Source organism: Dermatophagoides pteronyssinus, unplaced genomic scaffold, assembly GCF_027571235.1.
Source record: "Dermatophagoides pteronyssinus isolate colony J.1.1.1.1 unplaced genomic scaffold, Derpt_VIB-CSIC_2022.12 sq0004, whole genome shotgun sequence".
In the NCBI taxonomy this organism is placed as follows: Eukaryota; Metazoa; Arthropoda; class Arachnida; order Sarcoptiformes; family Pyroglyphidae; genus Dermatophagoides; species Dermatophagoides pteronyssinus.
Genome location: NW_027461528.1, coordinates 1,477,817 through 1,504,235, shown reverse-complemented (window position 1 = coordinate 1,504,235; position 26,419 = coordinate 1,477,817). Strand labels below are relative to the sequence as shown.

Genomic DNA, 26,419 nt, shown 5'->3' with positions numbered 1-26,419 from the left:
TTGTTGTTGTTGTTGTTGTTCGGTGTGAATTTTGTTTTTGTTTTTCTGTTTCCTGAACACTTTTTTTCTTTTGGTTTTCTACCGGTTATATATGAAAAACTGACCGATAAAATTGATGAAGAAAGAAGAAATTCATCATTACCAATCGAAATCAATGAATAAATAATTAATAATTTTTTCTTATTCGATAAATCAAAACCAAACGAAATAAAAGATGATGAAAGAGGTATATGATTTGTTTTGATCAATATTTGGATACTGCATTTCTTTGATTTATCCAAGAAACAGAAAACAAAAACAGGCAAAATAGAAATTCATTTTCATATTAATTATTGATTCTAATGGGTCTATGATGATTAAGATCAAGTAAAATTGATGTTTCTGATGATGATGATGATGATCGGTTTCCGTATCCGATCAACCGAAATTCTCAGTAAATTTGACGTTATTTATAGCATTTTGTTTTTAAATTCTTAATTGAAGATTCTTGAAAATCAAAAAAAAATCAGTAAATATCGAATCCTGTCATCTCTTTGGTTGACCAGAAAAATAAACAACCAAACCTCAAAGGCCATTTTGCAAAAAAAAGATTTATTGGAACTGGATTCAAGCTTAAAATAAAAAACAAGTTTTACAAAAAAAAAAATCCATATAACGTTTGCTGGCTTTTAGATTTGTTTGTTCGTTGTTGTTGTTGTTTTTTTTTCATTTTGCCCATCCATATATCAGTATGGTTGTATATGGTGATCATCATCATCATCATCATCATAATTACATATGCGCGGCTTGTCGCCAACAATTTCTATCATCAAAATTTTCCGACCCCCTATTCCTTCATTTTTTTCCCCCCATCCGTACACCAACACAAACACACTACAGACACGCTAAGAATGCATAGATCACTTCATGAATTCGGCAGCATGATCATTCGAATTTTACGCGCGTGAATCAACGTTTCGTTTGCGATTTTCAGTTTGTTCAGTTTTTTTTCTTTACTGACCAAATTCTTCAAGTGCTGGTGTTTGCAATTTTTTATTTCTTAGTTTGCCTTTTGGTTTTTCTTTGATCTTTGGCTATTATTTTAGAAAAAAAATCAAAAGTTAACTGTAAAACAACAAACAAACATCTTATGCACGCAATATCCATTTGAAAAAAAAAGACAAAATTATTGTGCCTACAACAGCAGAATAAAAAATTTCTGATCGTTTATCGTGATTATCATTATTATCCATAAATTTTTTTGTTGTTTTCGATAATCCTTCTCGGATGAAATAAATTTCCAAATCTCGATTTTCATTTATTGTCATTTTATTTGTTCAACGTTTTCTTGTTTCAACATAGATTTTGATCTTGATTTTTGGTTGAAAAACATTGTTGAATTTTTTTAATTTTTTCCAAAAACAAAATGCTCTCAAATCATTTACCATCATGGATCATCATCATCACAATATTCCTTAATATTCGTTCATCATCATCATCATCATTATTGATTGGTAAGTTAATGATAACAAACAATCAACTATATAACAGGTCAACGATTAGAATGAATCATTTTTGGTATTTTTTTTATATAAATGCTTTTTGCAAGGCAGAAAAAAAACTAACTTTATATGCAAATCACAAATCAGCATAACCTGTAGTTTTTTTTACCGTTATTGTTTGTTGCAGGTAAAAAAACTAGAAAAAAAAGATAGATACCTTTAATTAATTGTCCATAATTGGTACTGTGAACAAATTTAAATTTCTTGATTGCACTTGGAATAATAATAATTTTTTCGGTGTTTGTGTGTGTGTAAGTGTAAGTATGTGTCCAGAATCAAATGGACACCTTTTTTTTTGACTAACTGTGTGTGTGTGTGCGTTACATAATTCATACGAACCTGTTTAACCATTGATGATGACGATGATGATGATGATGATTCAGGATTTTTTCTTTTTGCAGAATTGTATTATAGTAAAAAGTTTGACCAGAAAACAAAAAAAGGTAGAATATTTACCACCCGACGATTATAATCAATTATCTGAATCGAAATTCTTGTTGTTTGTTCGTAATAACAGAGAGAAAGAAAAAAAATTCCAAACTTTGTCCTTTAATTTCCGAAAAAAAACAAAATGATAATAACAGGCTTTCGGTGGGAGAAAACAAAAAAATGTTAATTTTTTTTCCTAGTTAATCGATTCCATTTTGGTTGTTTTTTTTGTGAATAATTTTCTATAATCGAAAATCCGAAATTTGTAGAAAACATCAAACCACCACCAGCAGAAGCAGCAACTAATCCCGATGAGATAATCCTAAATTCTACACGTACACATTATCAAATAATCGATTCGGATTTGGCTAAAAATGATCCAATCAGTCGTATTGAAATTATATTCGATACTCCAGTATTTCAATATGAAAATTTAATACTTGAATGTCGTTATCGATTGAATGTGGATAAAAAATTATATTCTATCAAATGGTATGTTTGTTTTAAAAAAAATAAATAAAAACTTAATTTTTCAAGTCACAAACATAAAAGTAATGATCATTTTCTTTATTTTTTTTTTAACACATTCCCTTAGGTATAAAGATGATGATGAATTTTTTCAATACATGCCCAATGATTATCCCAAAGGTACTTGTTCTATAATATGTGACACTGTATTCATCACTGTTATTACAGAATTTGTAAATAATTCAATTCTCACTCTCTCTTTCTCTCTTTTTAATTCTGTTCTGATGATTTTCTGTTTCAAAGTTCAACATTATAATAATAAAATCATAACGACAATGCCCGAATATGAAATTGGTTACAATTCATTTCGTTTATTATTACAAAATATTAATATAGAATATCAGGGAATCTATTCGTAAGTGTTTGTATTTTGTATTTTGTTTTTTGTTTTGTCAGTAAACTTATTGTTCGTTCTTTTGAATAATTGATTTTTATTTCAAATTTTTTTTTCATTTCACTACTTTCTTTTCTGCCTTAAAGATGTGAATTGTCGACCGATGCTCCAGGTTTGTGTTTCAAAATACCAAAACAAAAATATAAAAAACATAGTAATCATTTTGACAACATGATTTATTTTTTTTTTTCTGGTTGTTTGAATAGAATTTATGACATTTAAAGATTATAAACTACTAGAGGTCAGTGTCTCTTGATGATCATTCATTCATTCATTGCTTTTTAATTATTTATTTTGTTTTTATCTTTTTTTCTTAGGTTTATGGTAAGATTCGTTGATTTTTTATTTTTCATATTTTTTTTTTGGAAAACTGAATGGTTAAAAAAATTGTTTTCATCTAGTTTTGCCGAATAAAAGTCCACGAATCAGTGGTAATAAATTGAATTTTTTGCTCAAATCACGTATCGATCTGAATTGTACATCACCGAAAAGTAAACCAGGTAAATTGATAATGATGATTTTGCTAACAATGATGATGATGATGATTGAATTTTAAAGTGTCCATCATACAATGGTTTATCAACGATCAATTGGTTAGTATTTTCTTGTTTTATTTTAGTAAAAATCATAATCATCACTAATGAATTAATTGCTAAGGCTCCAAACGACTATCTTATCATTTATAATACGGTCAATCATACGGATGGTTTACAAACACGTACTGTAAGACTTAAATTCATTGGTAAGTTTATAAAATTTGAATAAAATTATCTGAAAAATTCAAATCCTAAAATCATTTTAAAAGTAAATGAAGAACATTATCAATTAGGTCATATGAAATTGGAATGTGTTGGTAAGTTTTGTAAAACTTTTTATTAAAATTGTAACGAGAGAACAAAACAAAAACAAATTCTTACACCTAAACAGCAATCTATAGGAAATTAATAATTGGAGAGAATGGTACAATAGTAAGAATCGAATCATCAAGTGTACATCATCAAGAATCGTTAACACCGAATGGACAACGACGAAAACCGGTAATTTGGACACGAAGACCTAATCGATTTAATACAACAACATTATCACCAATATTGCCAACACAATCATCATCATCAACATCATCATCTTTACTAGCGTTATCATTATGGTATATGGTTTATATGGCAACCATTTCGATTATTATCAATAGCAACAATTATTATTATGGCTAATTTTTTTGGTCGCCAACAACGACAACCAAGATTGAGCATCTCTCTCTTTCTCACTCTATCAACAAAATATGCAACAATCAAATGGATTTTTAGTTGATTATTAAAACTATTAATCAGGTAACCAACCAATCAATTTGATACTCAATGTTTTTTTTTATATGATAATGTATGATAATTATGAAAAGAAAACAAGAAACAAAGTTTTATTATTTGCTGTTCCAATACGATTTCATTCATTCTTATGGGTGTGTGATTATCTTTTATTATTATCTTTGGATTGTTTATTGCGTTTGCATTGCTTGTTTATTTGTGTATGTGTGCAAAAAATTTGTTAATTTTCTGGATTCACAACAAAAATTTTCTCAGAAATTAACCTTTTTTTTTTGTTTGTTTTTCAATTCAAAAATAATCATGTTGTTCAATCGTTTGATTATATTATTTTTATTATTCGTATTGGCAATTATTGTTGATGGTAATAATGAACAGAATCCGAACACAATCAAACAATCTACTACGACCACTACTAATAACAATAGTTCGGATGTTTGTAGTAAACTATGTTCATGTATAGATTATGATACGGGTGTTAATAGACATCCGAATAAATTTGTTGATTGTTCACGTCGTCGTTTAACAAAAGTACCAATAGCCAAAACAATACCAGTGAATATACAACATTTAGATTTATCGATGAATAATTTGACCGTTGTAGAAAAATTTGAAAAATTTGAAAAACTTAATCGATTATCATTGGCCATCAATGGTTTACATCAAATTGATAATTTTGCTTTCGAACAATTACCTAAACTTGAAAATCTTGATCTTAGTTATAATGAACTGGAAGAAATACCTGCAACATTATTTGAAGGACTTGATGAATTACAATCATTAAATTTGTCGAATAATCTTCTTAAATATTTACCAAAAGAATTATTCAAATCGAATGGTTATCTACATGAATTGAATCTGGCTCATAATCGAATCAATTTTATACAACCAGATTTATTTTCCCCACTAAGTGAATTACAAATATTGAGTCTAGCAAATAATCATTTTTATTCAATTGCTTCCGGTTTGTTTCATCGATTAGAAAAGCTAGAAATTCTTGATCTTTCAGGAAACAATCTACATTCGGTTCCAACTAATGCATTATATTTGTTAAAACGATTACAATTTATCGATCTAAGTGAAAATCCAATTCATACATTGAATGCAGCATCATTCAATCAACTAACATCATTACGAGAATTAACGTTGAATAAAATGCCTGATTTAGTTCGTATTGAAAAACAAACATTTTCAACATTGAAAAATCTTGAACGTTTAAACATTGAAGATAATCCACATTTGTCGACTATCGATGAAAATGCTTTTATGGGAATGTTTAATCGTCAATCGATTACGATCAAATATGTTAGTCTAAGACGTAATTTGTTAAGTCGACTTTCAGAAAAGACACTACCATTTTGTATGTTTTTCTTTTCTTATTTTGAATTCAATGTTTTATCTATTGACAATTTTTACTAATTCCTTCCACACAGGTAACCTAACACAATTGGATTTACGTCAAAATCCATGGAATTGTGATTGTAATATTCGATGGATGCACTATTGTCATGGATCGACCGAATTTGAAAAAGATATCAAGTATTTAGCCAGAATTTTTTTTCCAACATTTCATCAATATTCTGATATTATTTTGTTTTTCGTTTGTTTGAATATAGATGTTCAACACCGGAACCATATTCAGGACAGGAATTGGTAGCAATTGAACCGAAAAATTTTCGCTGTAAAAATAATCAATATAATGAAACACGTTATCTATTCTTTTTGTCATTATTCTTTATGACTGGCCTGTTCATATCGATCATTATGTTGATATTTCGTGAGAAAATAATTCAATTATATGGAAAACGTCATCATACTAATGAAGGATCGATCTATTATGTTCGTGCACAATCTGAACAATTAGAATAATACTACTGTGTTATCTATCTTTTTTTTCCTTTTTTTCTTTTCGATAAATTCTTTATCCATATCCTTTATCCGTTGAAATTATTAATAAAAATTTGATAATTATGATAAATGAATTTCAAAAAACCAAATCAATTTATGTCCATTCATATAGGACGAATGAATACATATGTGAATTAAATGCACGCGTTTCACAGTTGTTTGATTATTTCATTTGATTAATCAATTTGTTTAAATCCAAAAAAATCATCATGATGTTGATGTCACATGATTTGATCGACATTTTCGGTGAATTAAATTATCCATCGATTAAAGATATTGATCTGGATAGCTTATCATTGATTGATTTTGCTCGTTTATTGAATTGGATTTCATTACAATTGAATTGTTTTGCCAAAACTGATTCAATTGTCAATCTGATTAAAGGTTTGTTTCATATGATTTTTTTGTTTTCATCTTTATTGATTATTGATTTCAAATTCTTTGCAGATGAATCAGAACTTGATTCACTTAGAATCGAATTGAATTCATTGTTCGGTGAACTTGGTTCGATTCATTCTAACACCAGTATCGAAAATGTAGTAAATCGTCATATGATTCTTTATAGTTTAGCCGGTGATTTATTAGCTGCTCGTGTGAATTATGTAAAAAAATTTGATGAAAATCTTAATGTTTTTACCGATAAACTAAATCCAAAGAATGATATACAAGTGATAAATAATTGTCTATCAATACCGAAATCATCAAATCAATTGAAAAATATTAAAACTTATTTTCAAACCGTACGACAACGGCTAGATAAAAGCCCATTAAAATATCAGGATGAAGATAGTCTGCTGTTACCAAATGGTGGTCGTCTAACAACGGCTCAATGGACCGAATTGAAAAATCTGAATGAACAATTGGCCAATGAATATGCATTACGTCGGGAGATGTTATTACGTCGTGCCGATATGACTATTGGATCATTTTCTTGGAACCGTGAGAAAACCGACGATACCGATGAAAAAATCATCACTCAAATTTATCAGGAAAAACGTAAAGGCTGGTCATCAAAACCTCAAGTAACTCTATCACATTCATTAGCTGCCCGAAATTCTGATTGTGATTCATTGATCAACAAACGGATCAGTGTTAGTCATGCTAGTTGTATTATTGAAGCAAAACAGATTGGAAAAGCAAATATCGGTCTACAACAGCGGCTTCAATTGCATAAATTCTTAATTGGTGCCGTACCCGATCGCGGTGGTCGTCCGTATGAGCAGCCACCTCCACCCAAAGAAACTTTTTCACATCAACAGTCACAACGAGATAATCGAGGTGGACGTGGTGGTGCTCAACGTGGTGGCCGAAGCCCAAATCGTAGAAGCCGAAGCCCGAATCGAAGATATCAACAAAACTATAATAATTCCAATCGTTATAATGATAATTATGGTGGTGGTCGAATACAGAATGCTGGATGGCAGCAACAACATCAAGGTGGTGGATATTATCAGGATGATGATCAACGTGGTGGTGGTGGCTATCATCCTCGTGGTGGAAGAGGTGGCTATTATCGAGGTGGGGGTGGTTATCATCGCGGAAGAGGTGGTGGTCGATATTAGACCAATTTAGTTTGGTATTTTTATTCGAATTTGAAGAATAAAAACAATTTAAAATCATCTTTACAAACAAACGCCATCTGGTTGATCCATTTGAATTTGAACCCAAAATATTGTTTTTTTTTCTTTATCATCAACTCAATAATAAAAAAATTCAAACAACATTCTTTCCAATGCTTTGAGTTTGCGTCTTTGTTGAATGTGTCTCCGTGATTTTTTTTCTGTGTGTGTTTGTGTTCTGTGAATACATGCATGCTGCCAAGATGATAATGGATGGATATTAGCGAGACAACCTTGTTTATTATTTAGTGGTGTTTGCCTTTTTTTTGGGTTTGTTTGTTAGCTTGTTGTTGTTTTTTTTTTCAATTTTGGAATTATCTTCTGGAAAGTGTGTGTTGGGAAAAAAACAACAAATATCAAAGATTTTCAATATCTAAATGAAAGTTTTAGTTATCTTTTAATTTTTAAATGCGACCAAAGTATTGATATTGAAAATATCATTTAATCAAGGCAGTTGTGAATCAAATGAAAGTGAATGGAAATAAATAAAACATTAAAATAATGACCTATTTTCAATATATGCAAACATTCAATTATGGTTGGGAACAAGTAGCCATCGCGTTTTGGAACCGGTATCCAAATCCTTATAGGTAATTATTAAAATAATTTATTTGAAAGTGAAAGTGATTTTCAATATTTATTTTATAGTAAACATGTGCTTACTGAAGATGTCATACATCGTCGTGTAAATCGTGATGGTCGTCTTTTTACTAAACGTCTGTTAATGAAAACAAATTCCGCACCCAAATGGACCGAACGTTTTTTACCCGCAAACCATGTGTTCATTATTGAAGAATCGATTGTCGATTCAAAAGCAAAAACATTGACCACATATACTCGTAATATTGGCCTACAACATTTGTTAACATTAGAGGAAAAAGTTGTATATAAAATTGATCATGAACATCAACAACAAACTATTTGTGAACGACAAGCATGGATTCAATCAGCATTCTATGGTCTTTCATCAGCTATCCAACGGCTTGGTCTTGAACGTTATAAACAGAATATTAAAAAAGCCTACAAAGGATTCAATCTAACATTGGAAACAATATTTGATTCGGTCAATCGTAATAAAACAATTGTTGACATTGGCAATTCACAATTACCTATTCCTTCATTCAATCCAATATTCAAAGAACGATTACGACAAAGTGCTACAAAAGCCAGTCAATTTGCCAAATCAAATATACCGACAGTTATTGCTGCCGCTGGTTCTGATGATCAAGATTGATTTCTTTTTCTTTTTTTTTACTTTATTCATTTGTTACCGATTTATTTCTTTTTTTTCTTTGATATTTTTATCAAACATTTTACAATTAAACTATTAAACTATTACAATAAAGTGTTTTGGTTTAATGATCTAATTTTGTTTTTCGAAATATTCCCGAGCATTTTTCGGATTAATAGTTGGTCGATCAGGTTGCCAATTGGCTGGACAAACTTCACCATGTTTATCAGTATATTGAAAGGCTTTAATTAATCGCAATGTTTCATCCACTGATCGACCGACCGGTAAATCATTGATCGTAATCTGTCGTACGATTCCTTTTCCATCGATAATGAATAGACCACGTAATGCAATACCAGCATCAGGCAATAATACACCATAATCTTCGGAAATTTTTTTTGTCAAATCGGCGATGATCGGCATTTTCATATCACCTAAACCACCTTGTTTTCGTGGTGTATTACACCATGCTAGATGTGAAAAATGTGAATCAACCGATACGGCCACAACTTCGGTTTGAAGGTCACGAAATTCTTGTAATCGATCATTGAATGCAATGATTTCGGTTGGACATACAAACGTACTGAAATGATGTTTATTAGATTCAAATCGATCATTATCTAACTACTTACAAATCTAGAGGATAGAAAAATAGTACCAAATATTTGCCTTGGAAATCGGTCAATTTAACCTCTTTAAATTGTTTGTCAACAACGGCTGTAGCTTTGAAATCAGGTGCCGGTCGTTGTACAAATGCCGACATGAAACGAGTATTCATCAATGGATTGACATTGCGTATGGCCCATGGAATAGATGCTCGTGTGATAAATTTTCCAAGTAAAGATGCCATTTTTTTGTTCTGATTTCAAGTTTGAATAGCTATGATTGATTTTCGATAAATGATGAGTACTTTTGAAGATAATAATCAGCAAACTATAAACACTCGATGCGTTCTATATGAACGGGCCCTATTTATTCGTTGTTTTTTAATCATCAATCCAACCTCGTGGTCTTTCGATTTATTCTTTTACAAAAATCATCATGGAAGAAATCGAAGCATCAAATCTTGAAAAGACCATCCTATCCAGGTAATTATTGGTTGTTCAAAGTTTGTGGCTAATTTTCCTCTATTCAACACCATAGCCCATTGGTCGCCATAATATTCTATGCAAAAAACGATGAAAGATGTTCGCAAATTCTGGATTTCATTCCTGAACTTGCTGCTCAGGAAGAATTCAAAAAATTTAAATTTTATAAAGTAAGAATCAGAAACATACTTTCATTTTCTTGTATTCATTATTGTTCCATGATTAGGTTGATGCTGTATCGGGAACATTTGCCGTTCGTTCTGTGCCAACAATGATTATGTTTCGTAATGGCAATGAAATTGATCGTGTAGTTGGTGTTGATACATCAGCTATAACACAAAAGCTTCGAAAAATTGTTGAATCCGATCGTTCCATCGAACAGCGATTAGTATCGTTGATTAATCAACAACCAATCATGGTTTTTATTAAAGGAACTCCCGAACAACCAAGATGTGGATTCACCCGAACACTGCTCTCAATATTGAAAGAAATGAACGTACAATTCGGTTATTTTGACATTCTCAGCGATGAAGAAGTACGACAAAGTTTAAAATCCTATTCAAAATGGCCAACATATCCTCAATTATATGTAAAAGGTTCATTGATAGGTGGTTTGGATATTATACAAGATTTACGTGAAAATGGTGAATTGGAAAATGCATTGAAATGTTGAAATTAACAATTATTTACTAATTACAAATAATAATAATCATAAATCTAATTAAAATGAAAACAATCTGTGTTTTTGCTGTTAAGTCAATTGGGTTAATGAACTGTCAACTGAGCATGTTGATGAATTCAAGCATGAAATTACCATTACCGTTTACAACGGATGGATATTCGTTTATGGATGAAAAAAATGAGACTAAACAAAGAAACAAAAAACCGGCTCAACATCCCGCAATATTTAGGATTCTATTTTTACAACCATGTCACCTTATTGATTTATTGATCTCAATATAGAACAATGGTTATATCTCTCATTTGAATGTTTTCCCCTATATAACTAAATTTGTAACTAAAATCATATTTCATCTATTTTACCTGTTAGTGTTAATTGGTCACGACAATTGACGATGATTTAAATGTTCGGATCATACAATAGCCAAATAGAAAGTTGTTGTTGTTTTTTTTGTAAGAGAAAAAAATAATGATATTTTCCTCTCAACTTTCTCATCCTTATCCTTGATGGTTATACTTCCCCATGATTTTAGCTATGAAAGATATATTGTTTTCAATTGATAGTTATACTTGAAAGTCGAAAGTTTGTTATATTTTTTTTGGTAGATTGAATATTTTGGTTATTCTTCATAATCGATGGCAATAATGATTCTTCAGGAATCTATTAATCAAACTATCCGGTCGTTTCATTCGACAATATCACCAACAACATTGTTTTCCTCAACATTATCAACAGCGAGTCCTGTATCATCATCATCATCATCATCGTCGACAATGATCGCTACAGAATTACATCATCCTCAAGGTCATCTAATTCTGAATGTCAATTCAGAAACAACTACTGGTCTAGTTTTGGATTTTTCCGAATGGGCTAATACATTCACGTTGGGCTGTCTAATATTTCTGTTTTGTCTAATAGTGTTTGTATTTTCTTTATTATTCATACTGTCCTTTCGTCGTACTGAAACCGACATCGAGTCGAAAAGTGTTTCAACAACAACAGGAACGGGAAACACAACGAATACAACGATTGGTTTGGGAAATTCGAGAAAACGTCAACCAACATTTACCATAATGCCTGATGATAAAAATATTATGGAAAAATTTATTCGAACCGAAAGTCAAGATAATATCAGCAACAATGCGACCACACCTTGTGCCATAACATCATTAGAAGATGATCGGCGACAAGCTGATGAAGTGGAAAAAGAACGTGAAATAACTCTGTTCATTACAACAGCTAGATTTGCTCATTCTGAACATCATAATCGTTATTTTCGTTCGACAAAATATGCAGATGAATCCATTAGAGAAGATATGTATACGGATCTGTCATCACCGGAAAAATATAAATCTATAGCTCGAGGATCGCTAATATTATCCCCAACACCACATTATAAACGTTTTCGAACATTTAATGGTGGCAGAAATTTTCAATCATTGAACCTAACCACCATGACAACAAATCATCATTCATCATTGAAAAGACCATTGAAAGAGCTAAAAAAATCATCAAATGAGTTACGTAAACATCAAGCAATGACTACCATCTATAATATCGATTTGAATGAACCTGAATCGATTGTTGGTAATAATGAAAAATATCACAATTCTTATTCCGAAGTAATTGAAGAATTAAAAAATCGTTTTGAAATATTATCCACGGCTGCATAAACAAAAAATTATTCATTATAATTGTAATCCTTATCCTTATTCATCATTTCAAAATTTTTGCTGTTGTTGTTGTTGCTGTTTTGATATCTCTTGATTTTGTAAATAAAAAAATTTAGAAATTTGATTTGGTTGCTTCATATTTTTTTTAATATTTCCGCCGATATTAGTCACTAATCATTTGATGATTTCAAAAAACGTGTAGTGTTTTCTTTTTTTTTAGATCAGAATATATCGACATTATTGACATAACAGTGATTAGAAATGCTTATAATTTTGTTCATTATCAATTTGTTACAATTGATAATAGAAATACAAACAATTTATACTGCTTAGAGATTTATAGATGCTTAGAAACGACATGTTTGTTTTCTATACACACACACAAAACTCATCCCACAAAGGAAATAATAATCATAATAATTATATTGCACCTTGGTGATATACTTTAATCATATATGAAAGATCTTTAGAGATTGATAAATAGGATTTAGTTATAATTAAGCCTGGCATTCTATTCAATATAACAATTCGAAATCGTTTCATTTTTATCATTTCAAATTAATTTGTCTTCAAATTCACCTGTGTTTTTTAGTGTTTATGATTTCAAATAAATAATGGCAAAAATATCATTGAAATTTCTTTGTTCATCAACAATGTTAATTAAAACAATAATCATAATGTTTACCATAACAATATCATTAGTTAATGGTAGATGTACAAGCGAACAAATGGCTCAAATTAACCAATGTGCAGTTGATGCTCGATATGATTGGGATATAATAGATACAGATATTGTAAGTAATCTTTATTAATTGTAAGCATCATTTTCCTATTACATGTTTGTCTTGATAGGATTCTAGTACAAGGAAATTTTGCTGTTTCAAATGGGATACATTGAATTGTCAAGTAAACATTGCCGAAGATTGTGATCCAACTATGGCAAAACATTTAGCATTTGAAACCGAACAAACATATGGTGCAACGTGTGAATATTTTTATCGTCATTCACCATTATGTTTTATACGTTGGTGGTCAGCAATATTGATTGTATTAGCATTGATTTTAATCATAGCTTTAATTGTATTCATTGTTTATCGTAAAAAACAATCAAAATTTTCTCGTGAATATAATACTGCCGAAAGAAATTATTATTGATTCGTAAAAAAACAAAAATCAAACAAAAAACAAAACAAAACAAAAACAATCAACATTTGTAAATACTATAATCAATTAAATTTTTTGTTTTTGCCTAATTAATTAAATTTTCAAAAGTATCAAATGTTCACTCTTCATTTATTTTTTAATAGTGTTTTCATAAGAAAATTGAAACAAATTTAATAGAAATAAATCTAAATTTTTGTCTTTTCAAATCAGAATTTGATTTGATCAATGGGAATCTAGCTAATTTGTTGTTGTTGTTGTAAATGATTCATAATCCATTGTCGATAATGTGATACAGCTGTATAGATACCAGGAAAATCGGGCTGTGCACAACGATAACCAAATGATACAACTCCAATCTGATAATGAATACCATCTAATTGCAATGTTAACGGACCACCGGAATCACCTTGACATGCATCTTTTACACCTTGTTCAAATCCGGCACAAATTAATGTTCGTCCAATACCGTAACGAAATTTTTGATCAGCATGTGCCAATCGTCGATAATTTTTATCACAGAATTGATTTTCAATCACTTTGATATCGACAGCCTGAAGAAATTCTGATTGTTTTCCTTCGAAATTTGAATCACCATAACCGGCTACAGTCGCTTTCATACCGATCAAATTATGAGCATACATTCGAGGTGTAGCCAAACAAGCCGGCAAAACATAGGAATTAAATTGAACTGGATGTGTCAATTCAAGCAAAGCAATATCATGATAAATAACCGGTGGTTTATAATTCGGATGTAGAATGACACGTTTAACAGGAACAGCCGGTCCTTCATGTACAACGTTACTACCGTATCGAATATAGAACCAATCGGATAATCTAAAAAAATTTGATTTCAAAAATTGATTTCAAAATTTAACTATCACATCATACTTTGCACTGTTGAAACAATGTGCAGCAGTCAATACGAAACGATCAGAAATCAATGATCCACCGCAAGTAAATGTATCACGCAGATAAATTGAAACAATCCATGGTATCTCGCCGTTTGCAACAGATACACCGGATACGATTCGCTGCGAATGTGATCGAGAATCCCTTATCGTTGATGTTTGATTGAATAGCGACTGAAATCGATCATCCGATTCTAAGTCTTTCATACGACGATCAGGCAGTTCAAAAACATAACGCATAAATTGTTGCCGACGATGATTTCGATTAAACATTGTTTGACCACATCGGGGTTGCGCAACCTGAAAATGGTGAAAAGGATGAGAAATTAAAGAATTTTGTACGGTAGCCATTGGATGTGGGACAATATTCCAGAATGAGCCCATTGATGTTTGTCCATTACCGAAACCAAGTGCCAATTGCTTTTGCCACTGTTCTTCAATATCAGCTTCGTTGTTAAGGTCTTTGGGTGTAAATGATTGTCGTTTTTCACAACAAAGTTTAATCGGTATTCGTGTACCAGTCAATCTATTTTGTGACCATTCACATAGGTTGAAAACACTTTGTTTTGGTTCACGTTTCAGACAAATAGGAGTAGAACGACATTCACCCAATGAACCATGGATTGTTTCACATTCACCTTTATTAACTATGTATTCATTATTGGTTTCGTTGTCAGAATCATTTTCATAATCAGGAAGATTATATTCGAAAAATTCTCGATCTTCTTCATCATAATCACTAATCGTGTCCATTGGTTTGGTGGTGAATTTTATCGAATTCGAATCAGTTTCTACCATAGGATTTAAAGATGGCTGTTGGTTTTCGATAATATCATTACTGCCAGGTTCTAATTTTTGCAAAATTGGATCAATTTGATTGGTTGTTGTTTTATCCACTGATTTTAATAACGATTCGAATAATGAAAATAATGATGTTGACCAAAATGAATTTTGTTGAGGTTTTCTTGTTGATGATGATGATGATGATATCGAAATGGATGTGGTTGGATAATTATTATGATCGATTTGTTCATCAATGTTAAAATAGTCATCAATAAATGAATCATCATCATAACAATGACAAATGGATGCTTTAAAGACAAACAATGATTATCAGATTAATATTTTTTGATTTTGAAAAAAATGACAATCTACATACCGTAAATGGTTAATATTTGTAAAATAAAAATGAACATGTCCATAACGATGAATGATTTGTCAAACTGTGATTGATGATGATGATGATGATGATTCTGTCAATCGGTTATAGATCAGATTTGTCTAAAAAACATTTCGTGGATAATCAAATATTGAAAATAACCAAACGTAGATGATAAACATTGTGCTTATGAACATTTCGATATGGCAATCAAATTCACGTTTGACATGTTTTTTTTCAATATGTTTACAAAAAATATAAACAAACTGAAATCGATTAACACGATCGAATGAAATTGGAAGATATTTTTTTTCAAATTTACAAAAATATTGATGGCTGAAGTTGATAACTTCGTTTTATTGGAAAAAGTTTTGGCTGTATTGTTGAATCGGAACCAGTGGATGATGTATGACGTTGCATTTCGATTGCTGATAAAGTTATGTAGCCAACTTGTTGACCATCCTGATCCGATACGGTAACCGATGTTTTATGCTGTTCTGATTTACTAACCGAATCTTTATTATTAATATTCGACTGAATCGAATTTGATGTTCGATGCGACATTTTTGATTGATATTTCATAGAATTTGGTGTAAATATTTTGACACGTGGTAATTCTTTTCGGATTTCAAATCCTTGACGTTGTAAACGCATCATTTGATGATTTGAAATCTCTAATGATCGAAATAATGACATAAAAAATAACATCATACGAAATAATAGAACAATAATCAATCGAACATTAACAATTGAAAGAAACAATAAGAATATAATCTGTATGGCAACAATTGTCAAATGTAAAGTTAGCCATGAATGATGTGCCCAGATATAAGCAAAAAAACCATTCACTTGTGATGCATAGATTATAATGTAGACAGCCAAATTGACATCATATTGAAATGAATAAATCTTACTATCGCTATCTTCAACAAAACTAATCGAATCTTGTTCTTTATTTTTGGTTCCACTATTTCCGTTATCACCTCTACCGGTGGATGTAGTTTGTCGACGATTACGTATCGATGTTGAATTTGTTTCTAATGTTTTTACATCATCATTATCGACAGATGGTGATTGTTGTTTATGTTCACCTTGATGATGATCATGGTGTTGTTCGTGCCAAACATACATTGTATCCATATTTTTTACACCGAAATCAACATCGACCATAATGTAAACATAATCATAATATAACATTAATGTATTGAATATGAAATCAATGAAAAGCAATAAAACAAACACTGTTACTGGTTGTCGTAGGGTAAGTCGAATGATATCGATTCCTAATGATAAACGAATCGAACAACCATCACGTACAACATTAAAAAAACGAAATAATTTTTGTGAAAAATTTAGCCTATTTTCATCATCATTTGAATTATTTTGTTGATTAATATTCAAAACTAAATTATCATTAGAGAAATTTGAATGAATTGATTGATTTACTGAGGTTGTTGTCGATCTGATTACATTGAATTTATGTTGTTGATTTTGTTGTCGATCATCAAAATAATCTCGATTATAAATGTACATGTTTTTTTTTAGTTTTTCGGATTATGTCGACAATGAAGGAAGGGTGTGTTTGAATTCTTCAAATTCTGACACATTTGTTGCAAACAACAGAAGCTAGTTTTCACAAGAATCACATGAACATGATTCGATTATAAACAAAAACAAAAAACAAAAAAATGGTCATATCTCCATGGTGTCCATTTAATTTTCATCAATTTAGAACCTGACCATTGATTTTGATTTTGATTGATCGATCTATCTATCGATCGATCGATCGATCGATCGATCGATAAGAAAAACAAGAATTATTATCATTCGAATTCAAGTGCATTTCATTGTTTATTTGGGTCATTTTGTTTGTAAATAAAATTTTTGGTCACGATTCTTTCTTTCTTTTTTCATTTGTATTTGCATTTCCAATGTTGGTTGAAAGTAAAAATTCTATAGGTTCGAATATCGATCAAGGTAATAAAATTTAATGATTATTCGATCGATAATTTCCTAAAAATAAAGTAATAAAAATAAACAGACAAATAAAAAATCATCACCATCAAGTTTTTCTTCGTAACAATCAATTTTATTTTTCAAGCTGACATGTATGTGTGTGGCTTCTGTTTTTAAAGAATATTTTATGATATAAATGGTGAAAACAGAAAACAAACAGAACAACCATATTATATTTTGGAAATAAATAAAATGAATATTTACAATTAACGAAAAACGAGGGAAAAGAAAAACAATCTATTCATTCATATCATTTGACAACAACAATTTTTAACAATTCAATTCCGAATAACAACAAATAATATTAACAAAACTTTCAATAAACATCACATTTAGAATAACATTGACTTTTCAACATGAATATTTATAGAGAGAAAGGAGGAATAGTGATGTAGAGAATTCTGAATAACGATATGAAAAAAAATGTTGAAATGAGTTTCGGAAAAAAAAGGATTTGGGTCACTTTGGTGGTGGATTAAGCGCTTTAATTTTTTTTTTTTGCACAAGTCACAATCGATTAAGATTTTAAAATAAGAATTTATGATTTGATTGATTGATTGATCAGCTCATTAGTTTGTAATAAATTAATGCAGTCCAATAACCAATAGCGAACAATACAAATGAAAATGGAAATAGATAACGGCTACAATAATCAACTTCACTAAGTTTTGATCGTTGTGTTTCATATCCACCCATTCGATTACGATGAGCCGAACTAACCGCTTTCAAATTACGACTTGACATTTGTCGTCGTAATGATTGACGAAATTTTGATAATCGATGTGGTTTGTTTGTTGCGGTTGTTGTTGTCGATGTCAATGGTCTGGATGACTGTCGCATTGGTTTTCGTTGATGTAAAAATTTGCAATTTTCATTTTCATTATTACGATTATTATTGCTATCAATAATTGTAGATTGTTTTCCCGTCAATTGTTGCTGTTGTTGAATCAATGATAATGTTTGTTGTAAACGTTGTGCATCCAACATTGAACGTTGTGCCGATTGTACCATACCAAGTGTTTCAGCAAATTTTTCACATAATAATTGTTCCAATTCTTTTGATGCACTATGTATACGTTGTTGAGCCTGTACAAAACGATCATTAGTCGATATTGCTGATGGTGGTCTATTTTCATCATTTGTTTTTGCATCTGTTTCTTTGGCTGATTCTAAGAATGAATTTAATCCATTGTTAATGTAAAATTATAAAATCAATCTGTACTTACCATTCGAAAAGAGATCAGTCGGAAGACTAGAAGTTTTCAATGGTGAAACTTGATTATTATTATTATTGGAAATAGCTGCCTGAAATAATGTCTGATGTTGCATAGGATTCGAAGCGGCTGATGTTATTGGATTATTATTCAGTTTATCAAGTTTGCTACTCATCATAGAATCGATACCAGTATTGGCCATCATCAATGATTCTGATTGTCCAAGATGATCAAAACCAAATGGATTATTATTGTTATGATCAACATGGCTGCCATCATCATCATTACCATCATTATTATTATCATCATCATCATCAAAATTATCATAATAATGTGAAATAGTATAAGCTAATGCATATTCCATTAATGCTAAAAATACCATAATCAAACAGACAAATAGCCAAATATCTACAGCCGTAACATGATTACCAGCTTTTTCATAATTTGTTAGAATTTGTGTCATTATTGTCAATGTTGACATAATACCCAATGACATACGACCCGGTACAGCTTCAACATCGAACCAAAATTGCAACCATGATAATGTTACAATCAACGATGATGGTATATAAACTGTCAACAATGAATGTATTATTCGCCGTTCGAATATAAATTCAACGGTCAATACTGAATAATAATCATTTAGCCAATTGATTGTTGAATAACCGGCAGGCCGCTGTACACGAATATCAAATAATGATGGTGCAAATTCGGTTGAATAAATTACTTCATTTTGATTAACATCCAATAGATCTGGTTTCGGACTAGCCGAATTTGATAGCCATTTGAGCGTTACTTTTCTTATTGGATCGGTGACTAATATAATCATCATAAAATAATCGATAAAAGAAAAATATTGAATATTGATGATTGTTATATTGTTATCACATTACTTACATGTTCGAATCTTAAAATTACATGAATGTTTATCCATTGGATAGATCTGTAGATTCATGTGACAACGCACTTTTAATGAATATCTTTTTTGATCAAAAAATAAAAAAAAATTAACAACAACATCATTATTATTGTTCAATTTACAAATAATAACAACACTATCCGATTACAACAACATTAATCAAATGATCAAATTTCTATTAAATAGATTCGAACAACAAATAATTTACCTTGATTTTCGCAACAAAACTAATGATCGATTATATTCTGGATGTGCAAGTAATATATTGGTCGGTGGTAAAAGATGTTCTTTTTCGGTTGAATCTTCAAAAATCAATGATGGTGTCCATAAACAATCGGCCATATTTGCTTCTAAAACTGGTATTGGTTCAGATTTTCTTGACCAATATCGTAATGCTGTTGTATTCAGACGTGGTTCTTCCCACATTTCAAAAAGATATAATTGTAATGAAAAATACTGTACAAACAAAATTATTTTTAAAAAAATGTAACAAAATCTTCTAAATAATATTTATAAACTAACATTTTCAGCATCGTTTATATGATCAATATCAAGAATTTCAAGGCCTATGTATACAGGATGTGCTGTGATTTTGTTGAAATAGGAAAAGAAAATTTGTTTGTTTTTTTTTGTCGTCAAAAATGAAAATCAAAATGAAAAAAAAAACATTTCAAACTTACAATTCGATGGTGGTGAATATGAATAATGATAAGGATTTTTCTTATAGCTTATATGATTATTGGATTTTTTATTTTGTTTTTTTTGTCGTCGTTCTCGACTGTTTGTTGTTGTTGTTGTTGTTTGATCCTGTATTAAAGAATCTGTATTGATCGGTTCAGTTGGATCAGCCAATATTGGTTGTGTTTGTGTATGGCTCGATTGATCCAAATAATGTGGTTGTTGTTGTTGTTGATTTTGTATAACAGGAATCTGAACTGAACCAATATCTTGTCGACGAATTCGTATCGAAGATGATGATGTTGATGATTCTTTGGAATTAGGCAAAGGCAAAGATTCCATAAGGCTATGACTGGTTAGATTCTTTAGATTCGATTTGATGGTTGATGATGATGATGATGATGTGTTACTTTCCTCTTCTTTCGATATTGAATGGATGTGCGGATAATGTAAATTATTATGATGATGATGATGACGATTCGAATGTACAATAGTAGATGGCATTTCCTTCATTTCAAATATCGAACGTATCATTCGTTTTGATCTAGTTTGATCAATTTGATCATTGATATCATCATTATCATCATCACCACCGTTACTATCGTTAGAATTTTCATCATCATCATCATCAACAACATTGAAAATGAATCTAATTGGTGAGTGAGTAAAGCGGAAAACAAAAAAATCAATTTTATTTTGTAATTTGACTTTACAGAAACAAGAACAGATTCTATCGAAATGTTTTCATAGAACTTACTTGCAAAAATCATTAGAAAACATAATGGATGTAAATTGTTCTTCAGGCATCACTGATTTAATGTCTGTTTGTGTGGATGATTGATGAACAAAGCACATCACATTAACTGGAATGAGATACAAAATGATTGTCATCATCATCATCAACAAATTTGATAACCGATGGACAGCCATTTTTGTTGTTGTTGTTGTTGATGTTTGTCTTTAGTTGCTTTCAATTTACACAGATCAATTGGCCATTAGGTGATAATTTCTTTTTTTCGTTCATATTGTTTACGTGATTGTTGTCATTCAAATGAATTCTATCGGAAGATATTTACAATAACAATAATCAAAAAAATCAATCAAACAATTAATATAATGAATATTGACAATTGGCAAAAGGAAAATAGTACAATTCTTCAAACAAAACAAAACAAAAAAGTAAAGAATTTCTAATTAATTACACACTTTATAATTGGCAATCGATAATGTTAAATTCAATCAAAACATTACAATTAATGGACAATCCATTAGTCGAAAAGAAAATGACGGAAGATGAAAAAAAGAGGAATTCAATTTTGATTATACCTTTTCATTAACGTCATACACTCTTGTTGCATCGGACGATTTTCAATTTGAATGTCAAATCGATATGCAAAAAAAAATGAATCGATTTACATTCGTCCCATCCAACCGATCCATTATGTTGATTTTGTTTTGTTTTTGTTTTACAGAAGTTTACTTTCTGTACGTGATTGTAGAATATTTATTTTTTTCACATCCTTAACTTTTTATGTGAATTAATTTAATTAAATATATTGGCTATAATTGATGGTGATTGGTGTCAACAAATCTCTTGATGATTTTGTGTTTCAATTTGATTTTCATTCATTTAAAACATTGATACAATGTGTATTTGGCATATGATTTAAAAAAATGTTAATTACTTTAACCAAGAAAAAAAGAAAAAGAAAAATTCCTTTCATGAGAAACAAAAACAACTAACGATGATAATGATATGTTATATTATGCAATCATATTATCATTATCATCATTATTATTCCTTGATAGATCCTATAAGTTTGATTAACATATTGATTTATTTGTCAAATTCATTATTCTCCACCAAAATGAAAAAAAATGAAAAATTGGTTCTCCATATTCATTAAGATAATCACCATAATACATTGCTAAAAAGGAAAGGAAACCATGGACCAAAAAACCGACAACCATGTGTCTGGGCCTTTTTGTGCCCCTCCATTCGATATCACAGTCATTCATTTAGATCAAAATTTTCACAAACGGCGACGAAACGATCCGCCTGGAACATCTATTTTTTTATTATTATTGTTATTTTTATTATTGTTGTTGTTTTACCCGTCTGTGATTTTGCCGAACAGGCGTAAATAAAGTTAATTCACAAAAAGGAAAGGAAAAGAAAAAATTGAAAAAAAATTGTCTGCAAAACTATGACAGAAGAAAAAAGAAGGAAAGAAATGAGATGCATTGCATTACGATAAAATTGGGTATGAATAAATTATGATCGCATTATCATCATCATCATGATGATCAGTGAAAGGCAAATGTACCATTGATAATAATAATAATAATTGCTAAAATACAAGAATCCGGAGTTAGATGCAGAATTTTTTGTTTTTGTTTTTATAGATGTTGAAGAAAAAAATGGAAATTCCATTACAAAATATTTTTATTTTTTAGTATTTGAAGGAAATTTGTACGGAATATACACATTTTTCATCTGGGTTAATAAAATATATCTTTGTGAAATTGAGAAACGAAACCAAATATGAATGAATGAAAGAAGCAGCTGCTTTTTTCCCAAAAAAATATTTGTGGCAAAAGGATGTGTGTTTATGTATGTGTGGTCAAGCATTTGGAGCATGGAATTTCAATTTTTTTTTTTGAAAAGATGGATCGCTGATGTCATTTTTTCATCATCATCATCATCATGAAAAAGAATTCTTTTCAATTCTTTTCTCATTTCTAAATAATAAAAATTTGATAATGTTCAGAAATTAAATGCATCTAATTTTAAATTTAGATTTTCAACAATAAATCCTTCAAGATAGAATTATTTATTGGATTTTTTACTTTGACTATAAAAAAAATAAACAGACAAAAATCGAGTTCATCATATGGTTGTATACAACAATTCTGTTGTTTTTTTTTTCTAATATTCTTGAACTTGATCAACTTTTTTGTTTGTTTGTTTGTTTGTTTGAATCTAATTATAGGAAACATTTATTATGATGTCGCGACTAGATAAAATAATAATGTGTTAACACTTCTTTGCATCAATCGGGTTGTGAAAAATAGAAAAGGAATTTCTTTTTGTTGTTGTTGTTGTTGATGAATAACAAAAAACATCATTTACATTTTCAACTGATTTTTATTCATCAAATTACAATGTTTTTTCTCTATTCTGTTTTCTTTGCAATTCGACGAAAATCAAGATGAGTTAATGATTGTTTACCATATGATAAATTTAAAATGAACAAAAATACATTTCCAACACTTTTGAATGATTGGCCATAGAATAACAACAACGACAGCAAACTTTAAAAAAAACAAGCATGATAAACATCATCATTATGGATATCCGATGATCGAATGGAATGTCAAGATCAACATCAACATTTTGAAAAAAAAACAAAACAAAACAAACTTTATTTGTTTGTTTGTTGCATTTCATTTCATTGTCATTAAATTGTTGATATTCTTTGATTATGGCTCATTTATTGTGTCGTCTGCGAATCGATTCAAACAAATTTTTTTTCTTATTTCGAATGTAGAATTTTTTTCATTAGTTTTGAAAAAGTTTTAGCTTTTCATTTTTTTTCTTTTCAAAATATACTTGGCAACCATACAAGCACAAGATTGCCTTGGAAACATTAATGTATGCAGAATATTTTCCATATTCATTTATGCTCGATCATCATTGATTTGAATGAATTTTACATTTCTTTATTTATTTTTTCTTACGCCTTAATTCTTTTTGATGATTGCAATCATCATTTTGATTGATGTTTGATAAACTTAACTATGATTCTTGAATGAAATCATCATCAGATATAAACTGTGAATGATAAGTTTTTTTCGTTAATGAAAAACGAAGTAAATTTCATCTTCTAACCGTGAAAAAATCATTCTCCTGTCATCCTTTGTTTATTTTCCTTTCTCAATTGTCAATCAAAATTAAATTAGCTTAGATAATATCGCTGTTGGAGAGATGAATGTTTGCTTGTAATTAATTAGTTTTGATTAATTTTAGTTTTGTTTTCTCTTATCTAAAATCTAAGATTCGTCAGGAAATGTGTAGCTCAATCAGAATTTACATTACAGAATTTCTAAGTGTTTTGCTTGTAGCCTTTGAAAAACAACAACAAACATAAACATTTAATCATCATTGAATGTTGAGCCGGAATTTCAAGTGTCATTGTTTCAACAACAACAACAACAACAGCAAAAATGAAATTAAGAATTCTAAAAAAAATAGAATAGCCATTGAAATGTCAATATAGAATGAGAAAAAACGCATTTTTCCATCACTATTGAACGAGATATAGAGAGAATAAACAGAACAAAACTTTTTCTTCTTCAATCCAATTATATTTGACGATATAATTTCGGTAGCTAAGATGCTTGGTTTTTTGGTTTTGTTTACCGAACATTCTGTCGGTTTGTTTGATTTTGGCTGTTGAACATCAATGTTAAAAGATGAAATAAAATGAAAATTGGGTCATTGTCATATCATCATTGTCAAGAATATATGGTTATATGGTTTTTTTTGTTGTGTGTGGATGATTTTATTTCACTGGAATTCATATTCGCTTGTTGACTGTAACAAATGTTTGTTTGATCAATATTTGTTTGTAATTGTGGCTGCCTGTATTTATCGATTGTGTTTTATGCCGAAACATTTTCATTGCTTGTCAACAACAAAAAACGATATCAGACATATGTCCGATTGGAACATGTCAGATCGATCCATCGATTGATATATCAATGGAAATTCATTGATGATTTGATGAATAAAATAATATTTACTTTTTTTCTGGAAAGAATTTTATATTTTCAAAAAAAAAAAAAAAAATTTCGAAGAATTTTTGATATTGCAATATGTCAGCCAAAAGATAATCTTCAAGGTAAATATTATTAAAGAACTTACTTTATTATTATTATTATGTTTCATTTTGGATGACATAAATGAAATTATGATTAATGATGATAAAATGTTAAAGCCATAGATATTTTTCAAAACAAAACAAATCTTCATTACGACACACATATGTGTTTACAGTAAATATTATTAGATTAGATATGGAAAACAAGTAATGACTTGAATGACGGGTGGAAAATCATTATCATCATTATCGTTTCGCTTATTTAAATGAATAATAATCACAGATAGAATATGATGAGAATAGAATAAGAATCTTAAAAATTTTGGTTCGACAAACAAAACAAAATAATAAATTGTAACAACGAATAACATAAATCAAAATGAATTACGATGAAAAAAAACGACATAGAAAAAAATCAAATATGAATGAAATGAATGAGATACAACAACAGGCGCGCCATCAATATTTGGCAATGGCAATGGAAGCCATTCACAAAACTCTCATCAGATCAATGTTCAAGATGAAACTGAATTTTATATTTCCGAATGATGGCTGCTGGTAACTGAAAAAACCATATCGAAAAAAGCAACCGAATCAGCCATTATTCATTTTAGTTGTTGTTGTTGTTGTTGTACAGGTCCCAATTCTGTTGGTTGTTGTTGTTGTTTTATTTTTCTTTGGGGTCCCGCTTGTAGAGGTATTCTTTCTATCTGTTCGATTCTGTTGTGTATGTGTTTGAACTAAATTCTTGCCAGAAATACAGTCAAAAAAAAGAGAATATAAGCTGCCAGTTTATATCAAATATTTTTTTGGCTATATTATTCTTCATGTTTGAAGAAGAAGAAGAAGAGTATATTCCGCCATGCGTTCTTTTTTCTTTTTTTTTGTTCATTCCTTATGTTGATGATGATGTGGATGATGATGATAATATGAACAAACAACTGAATAAACAAAAACAACAGCACAGGAAAGTTAATCCCATAAAAGTAAAGGAATTTTTTTCAAATGGAACACAAAAGAAAAAGAAGTGAAGTGAAGAGCGATCCTAGAATCTAGATCTTTTTTT

General features: G+C 29.9%; 10 protein-coding genes across 10 annotated transcripts; 7 read left to right on the top strand and 3 right to left on the bottom strand.

Moving 5' to 3' along the window:
* Positions 1–719: 719 nt before the first annotated feature.
* On the top strand, positions 720–4,236 carry LOC113798625 (uncharacterized). Its single transcript, XM_027349188.2, has 12 exons — positions 720–1,493; positions 2,240–2,462; positions 2,566–2,618; positions 2,742–2,853; positions 2,979–3,004; positions 3,099–3,133; positions 3,210–3,216; positions 3,294–3,392; positions 3,451–3,485; positions 3,550–3,634; positions 3,698–3,745; positions 3,820–4,236. The coding sequence occupies exons 1-12, from the start codon at positions 1,406–1,408 to the stop codon at positions 4,101–4,103; spliced, it is 1,095 nt and encodes a 364-aa protein (XP_027204989.2). The 5' UTR covers positions 720–1,405; the 3' UTR covers positions 4,104–4,236.
* A 128-nt stretch (positions 4,237–4,364) lies between these two features.
* Positions 4,365–6,193, top strand: LOC113798580 (uncharacterized). The gene is made up of 3 exons (XM_027349138.2): positions 4,365–5,571; positions 5,645–5,750; positions 5,828–6,193. Exons 1-3 carry the CDS (start codon positions 4,515–4,517, stop codon positions 6,078–6,080), a joined length of 1,416 nt encoding a protein of 471 aa, XP_027204939.2. The 5' UTR covers positions 4,365–4,514; the 3' UTR covers positions 6,081–6,193.
* Positions 6,194–6,268: 75 nt separating this feature from the next.
* On the top strand, positions 6,269–7,842 carry LOC113798613 (protein FAM98A-like). The gene is made up of 2 exons (XM_075819443.1): positions 6,269–6,503; positions 6,567–7,842. The coding sequence occupies exons 1-2, from the start codon at positions 6,329–6,331 to the stop codon at positions 7,679–7,681; spliced, it is 1,290 nt and encodes a 429-aa protein (XP_075675558.1). The 5' UTR covers positions 6,269–6,328; the 3' UTR covers positions 7,682–7,842.
* Positions 7,843–7,977: 135 nt separating this feature from the next.
* prel (preli-like) lies at positions 7,978–9,105 on the top strand. The gene is made up of 2 exons (XM_075819449.1): positions 7,978–8,328; positions 8,387–9,105. The coding sequence occupies exons 1-2, from the start codon at positions 8,240–8,242 to the stop codon at positions 8,970–8,972; spliced, it is 675 nt and encodes a 224-aa protein (XP_075675564.1). The 5' UTR covers positions 7,978–8,239; the 3' UTR covers positions 8,973–9,105.
* Positions 9,072–9,825, bottom strand: LOC113798615 (peroxiredoxin-2-like). Its single transcript, XM_027349177.2, has 2 exons — positions 9,602–9,825; positions 9,072–9,552 (listed from the first exon to the last, which is right to left on the bottom strand). Exons 1-2 carry the CDS (start codon positions 9,817–9,819, stop codon positions 9,102–9,104), a joined length of 669 nt encoding a protein of 222 aa, XP_027204978.2. The 5' UTR covers positions 9,820–9,825; the 3' UTR covers positions 9,072–9,101.
* A 94-nt stretch (positions 9,826–9,919) lies between these two features.
* On the top strand, positions 9,920–10,812 carry Grx3 (Glutaredoxin 3). The gene is made up of 3 exons (XM_027349179.2): positions 9,920–10,057; positions 10,113–10,227; positions 10,284–10,812. The coding sequence occupies exons 1-3, from the start codon at positions 10,011–10,013 to the stop codon at positions 10,728–10,730; spliced, it is 609 nt and encodes a 202-aa protein (XP_027204980.2). The 5' UTR covers positions 9,920–10,010; the 3' UTR covers positions 10,731–10,812.
* A 138-nt stretch (positions 10,813–10,950) lies between these two features.
* LOC113798624 (uncharacterized) lies at positions 10,951–12,477 on the top strand. Its single transcript, XM_075819448.1, has one exon. The coding sequence runs from the start codon at positions 11,375–11,377 to the stop codon at positions 12,410–12,412; it is 1,038 nt and encodes a 345-aa protein (XP_075675563.1). The 5' UTR covers positions 10,951–11,374; the 3' UTR covers positions 12,413–12,477.
* Positions 12,478–12,879: 402 nt separating this feature from the next.
* Positions 12,880–15,484, top strand: LOC113798617 (uncharacterized). The gene is made up of 2 exons (XM_027349180.2): positions 12,880–13,206; positions 13,265–15,484. Exons 1-2 carry the CDS (start codon positions 13,027–13,029, stop codon positions 13,565–13,567), a joined length of 483 nt encoding a protein of 160 aa, XP_027204981.2. The 5' UTR covers positions 12,880–13,026; the 3' UTR covers positions 13,568–15,484.
* LOC113798611 (uncharacterized) lies at positions 13,687–15,798 on the bottom strand. Its single transcript, XM_027349174.2, has 3 exons — positions 15,644–15,798; positions 14,465–15,575; positions 13,687–14,410 (listed from the first exon to the last, which is right to left on the bottom strand). Exons 1-3 carry the CDS (start codon positions 15,684–15,686, stop codon positions 13,810–13,812), a joined length of 1,755 nt encoding a protein of 584 aa, XP_027204975.2. The 5' UTR covers positions 15,687–15,798; the 3' UTR covers positions 13,687–13,809.
* A 1,912-nt stretch (positions 15,799–17,710) lies between these two features.
* On the bottom strand, positions 17,711–26,067 carry LOC113798610 (uncharacterized). The gene is made up of 8 exons (XM_075819435.1): positions 25,398–26,067; positions 21,228–21,528; positions 20,473–21,119; positions 20,315–20,376; positions 20,001–20,248; positions 19,771–19,853; positions 18,886–19,689; positions 17,711–18,828 (listed from the first exon to the last, which is right to left on the bottom strand). The coding sequence occupies exons 2-8, from the start codon at positions 21,398–21,400 to the stop codon at positions 18,221–18,223; spliced, it is 2,625 nt and encodes an 874-aa protein (XP_075675550.1). The 5' UTR covers positions 21,401–21,528; positions 25,398–26,067; the 3' UTR covers positions 17,711–18,220.
* Between the last annotated feature and the right edge of the window lie 352 nt (positions 26,068–26,419).

Coding starts and splice junctions, on each gene's coding strand:
- prel (XM_075819449.1), top strand. CDS start 8,240: ATGACCTATTTTCAATATATGCAAACATTCAATTATGGTTGGGAACAA. Junction 8,329..8,386: donor CGGTATCCAAATCCTTATAG/GTAATTATTAAA, acceptor TTTATTTTATAG/TAAACATGTGCTTACTGAAG.
- LOC113798613 (XM_075819443.1), top strand. CDS start 6,329: ATGATGTTGATGTCACATGATTTGATCGACATTTTCGGTGAATTAAAT. Junction 6,504..6,566: donor AATTGTCAATCTGATTAAAG/GTTTGTTTCATA, acceptor AATTCTTTGCAG/ATGAATCAGAACTTGATTCA.
- LOC113798615 (XM_027349177.2), bottom strand. CDS start 9,819: ATGGCATCTTTACTTGGAAAATTTATCACACGAGCATCTATTCCATGG. Junction 9,553..9,601: donor TTTTTCTATCCTCTAGATTT/GTAAGTAGTTAG, acceptor ACATCATTTCAG/TACGTTTGTATGTCCAACCG.
- LOC113798611 (XM_027349174.2), bottom strand. CDS start 15,686: ATGGACATGTTCATTTTTATTTTACAAATATTAACCATTTACG. Junction 15,576..15,643: donor ACAAATATTAACCATTTACG/GTATGTAGATTG, acceptor TTGTCTTTAAAG/CATCCATTTGTCATTGTTAT. Junction 14,411..14,464: donor CATTGTTTCAACAGTGCAAA/GTATGATGTGAT, acceptor AAATTTTTTTAG/ATTATCCGATTGGTTCTATA.
- LOC113798580 (XM_027349138.2), top strand. CDS start 4,515: ATGTTGTTCAATCGTTTGATTATATTATTTTTATTATTCGTATTGGCA. Junction 5,572..5,644: donor AGAAAAGACACTACCATTTT/GTATGTTTTTCT, acceptor CCTTCCACACAG/GTAACCTAACACAATTGGAT. Junction 5,751..5,827: donor GAATTTGAAAAAGATATCAA/GTATTTAGCCAG, acceptor GTTTGAATATAG/ATGTTCAACACCGGAACCAT.
- LOC113798610 (XM_075819435.1), bottom strand. CDS start 21,400: ATGGCTGTCCATCGGTTATCAAATTTGTTGATGATGATGATGACAATC. Junction 20,249..20,314: donor ATATAAACGATGCTGAAAAT/GTTAGTTTATAA, acceptor TTGTTTGTACAG/TATTTTTCATTACAATTATA. Junction 19,690..19,770: donor TAATTTTAAGATTCGAACAT/GTAAGTAATGTG, acceptor TGATTATATTAG/TCACCGATCCAATAAGAAAA.
- LOC113798617 (XM_027349180.2), top strand. CDS start 13,027: ATGGCAAAAATATCATTGAAATTTCTTTGTTCATCAACAATGTTAATT. Junction 13,207..13,264: donor ATATAATAGATACAGATATT/GTAAGTAATCTT, acceptor TTGTCTTGATAG/GATTCTAGTACAAGGAAATT.
- Grx3 (XM_027349179.2), top strand. CDS start 10,011: ATGGAAGAAATCGAAGCATCAAATCTTGAAAAGACCATCCTATCCAG. Junction 10,058..10,112: donor GAAAAGACCATCCTATCCAG/GTAATTATTGGT, acceptor TCAACACCATAG/CCCATTGGTCGCCATAATAT. Junction 10,228..10,283: donor AAAAATTTAAATTTTATAAA/GTAAGAATCAGA, acceptor TTCCATGATTAG/GTTGATGCTGTATCGGGAAC.
- LOC113798624 (XM_075819448.1), top strand. CDS start 11,375: ATGGCAATAATGATTCTTCAGGAATCTATTAATCAAACTATCCGGTCG.
- LOC113798625 (XM_027349188.2), top strand. CDS start 1,406: ATGCTCTCAAATCATTTACCATCATGGATCATCATCATCACAATATTC. Junction 2,854..2,978: donor GAATATCAGGGAATCTATTC/GTAAGTGTTTGT, acceptor TCTGCCTTAAAG/ATGTGAATTGTCGACCGATG. Junction 3,393..3,450: donor ATCACCGAAAAGTAAACCAG/GTAAATTGATAA, acceptor TGAATTTTAAAG/TGTCCATCATACAATGGTTT.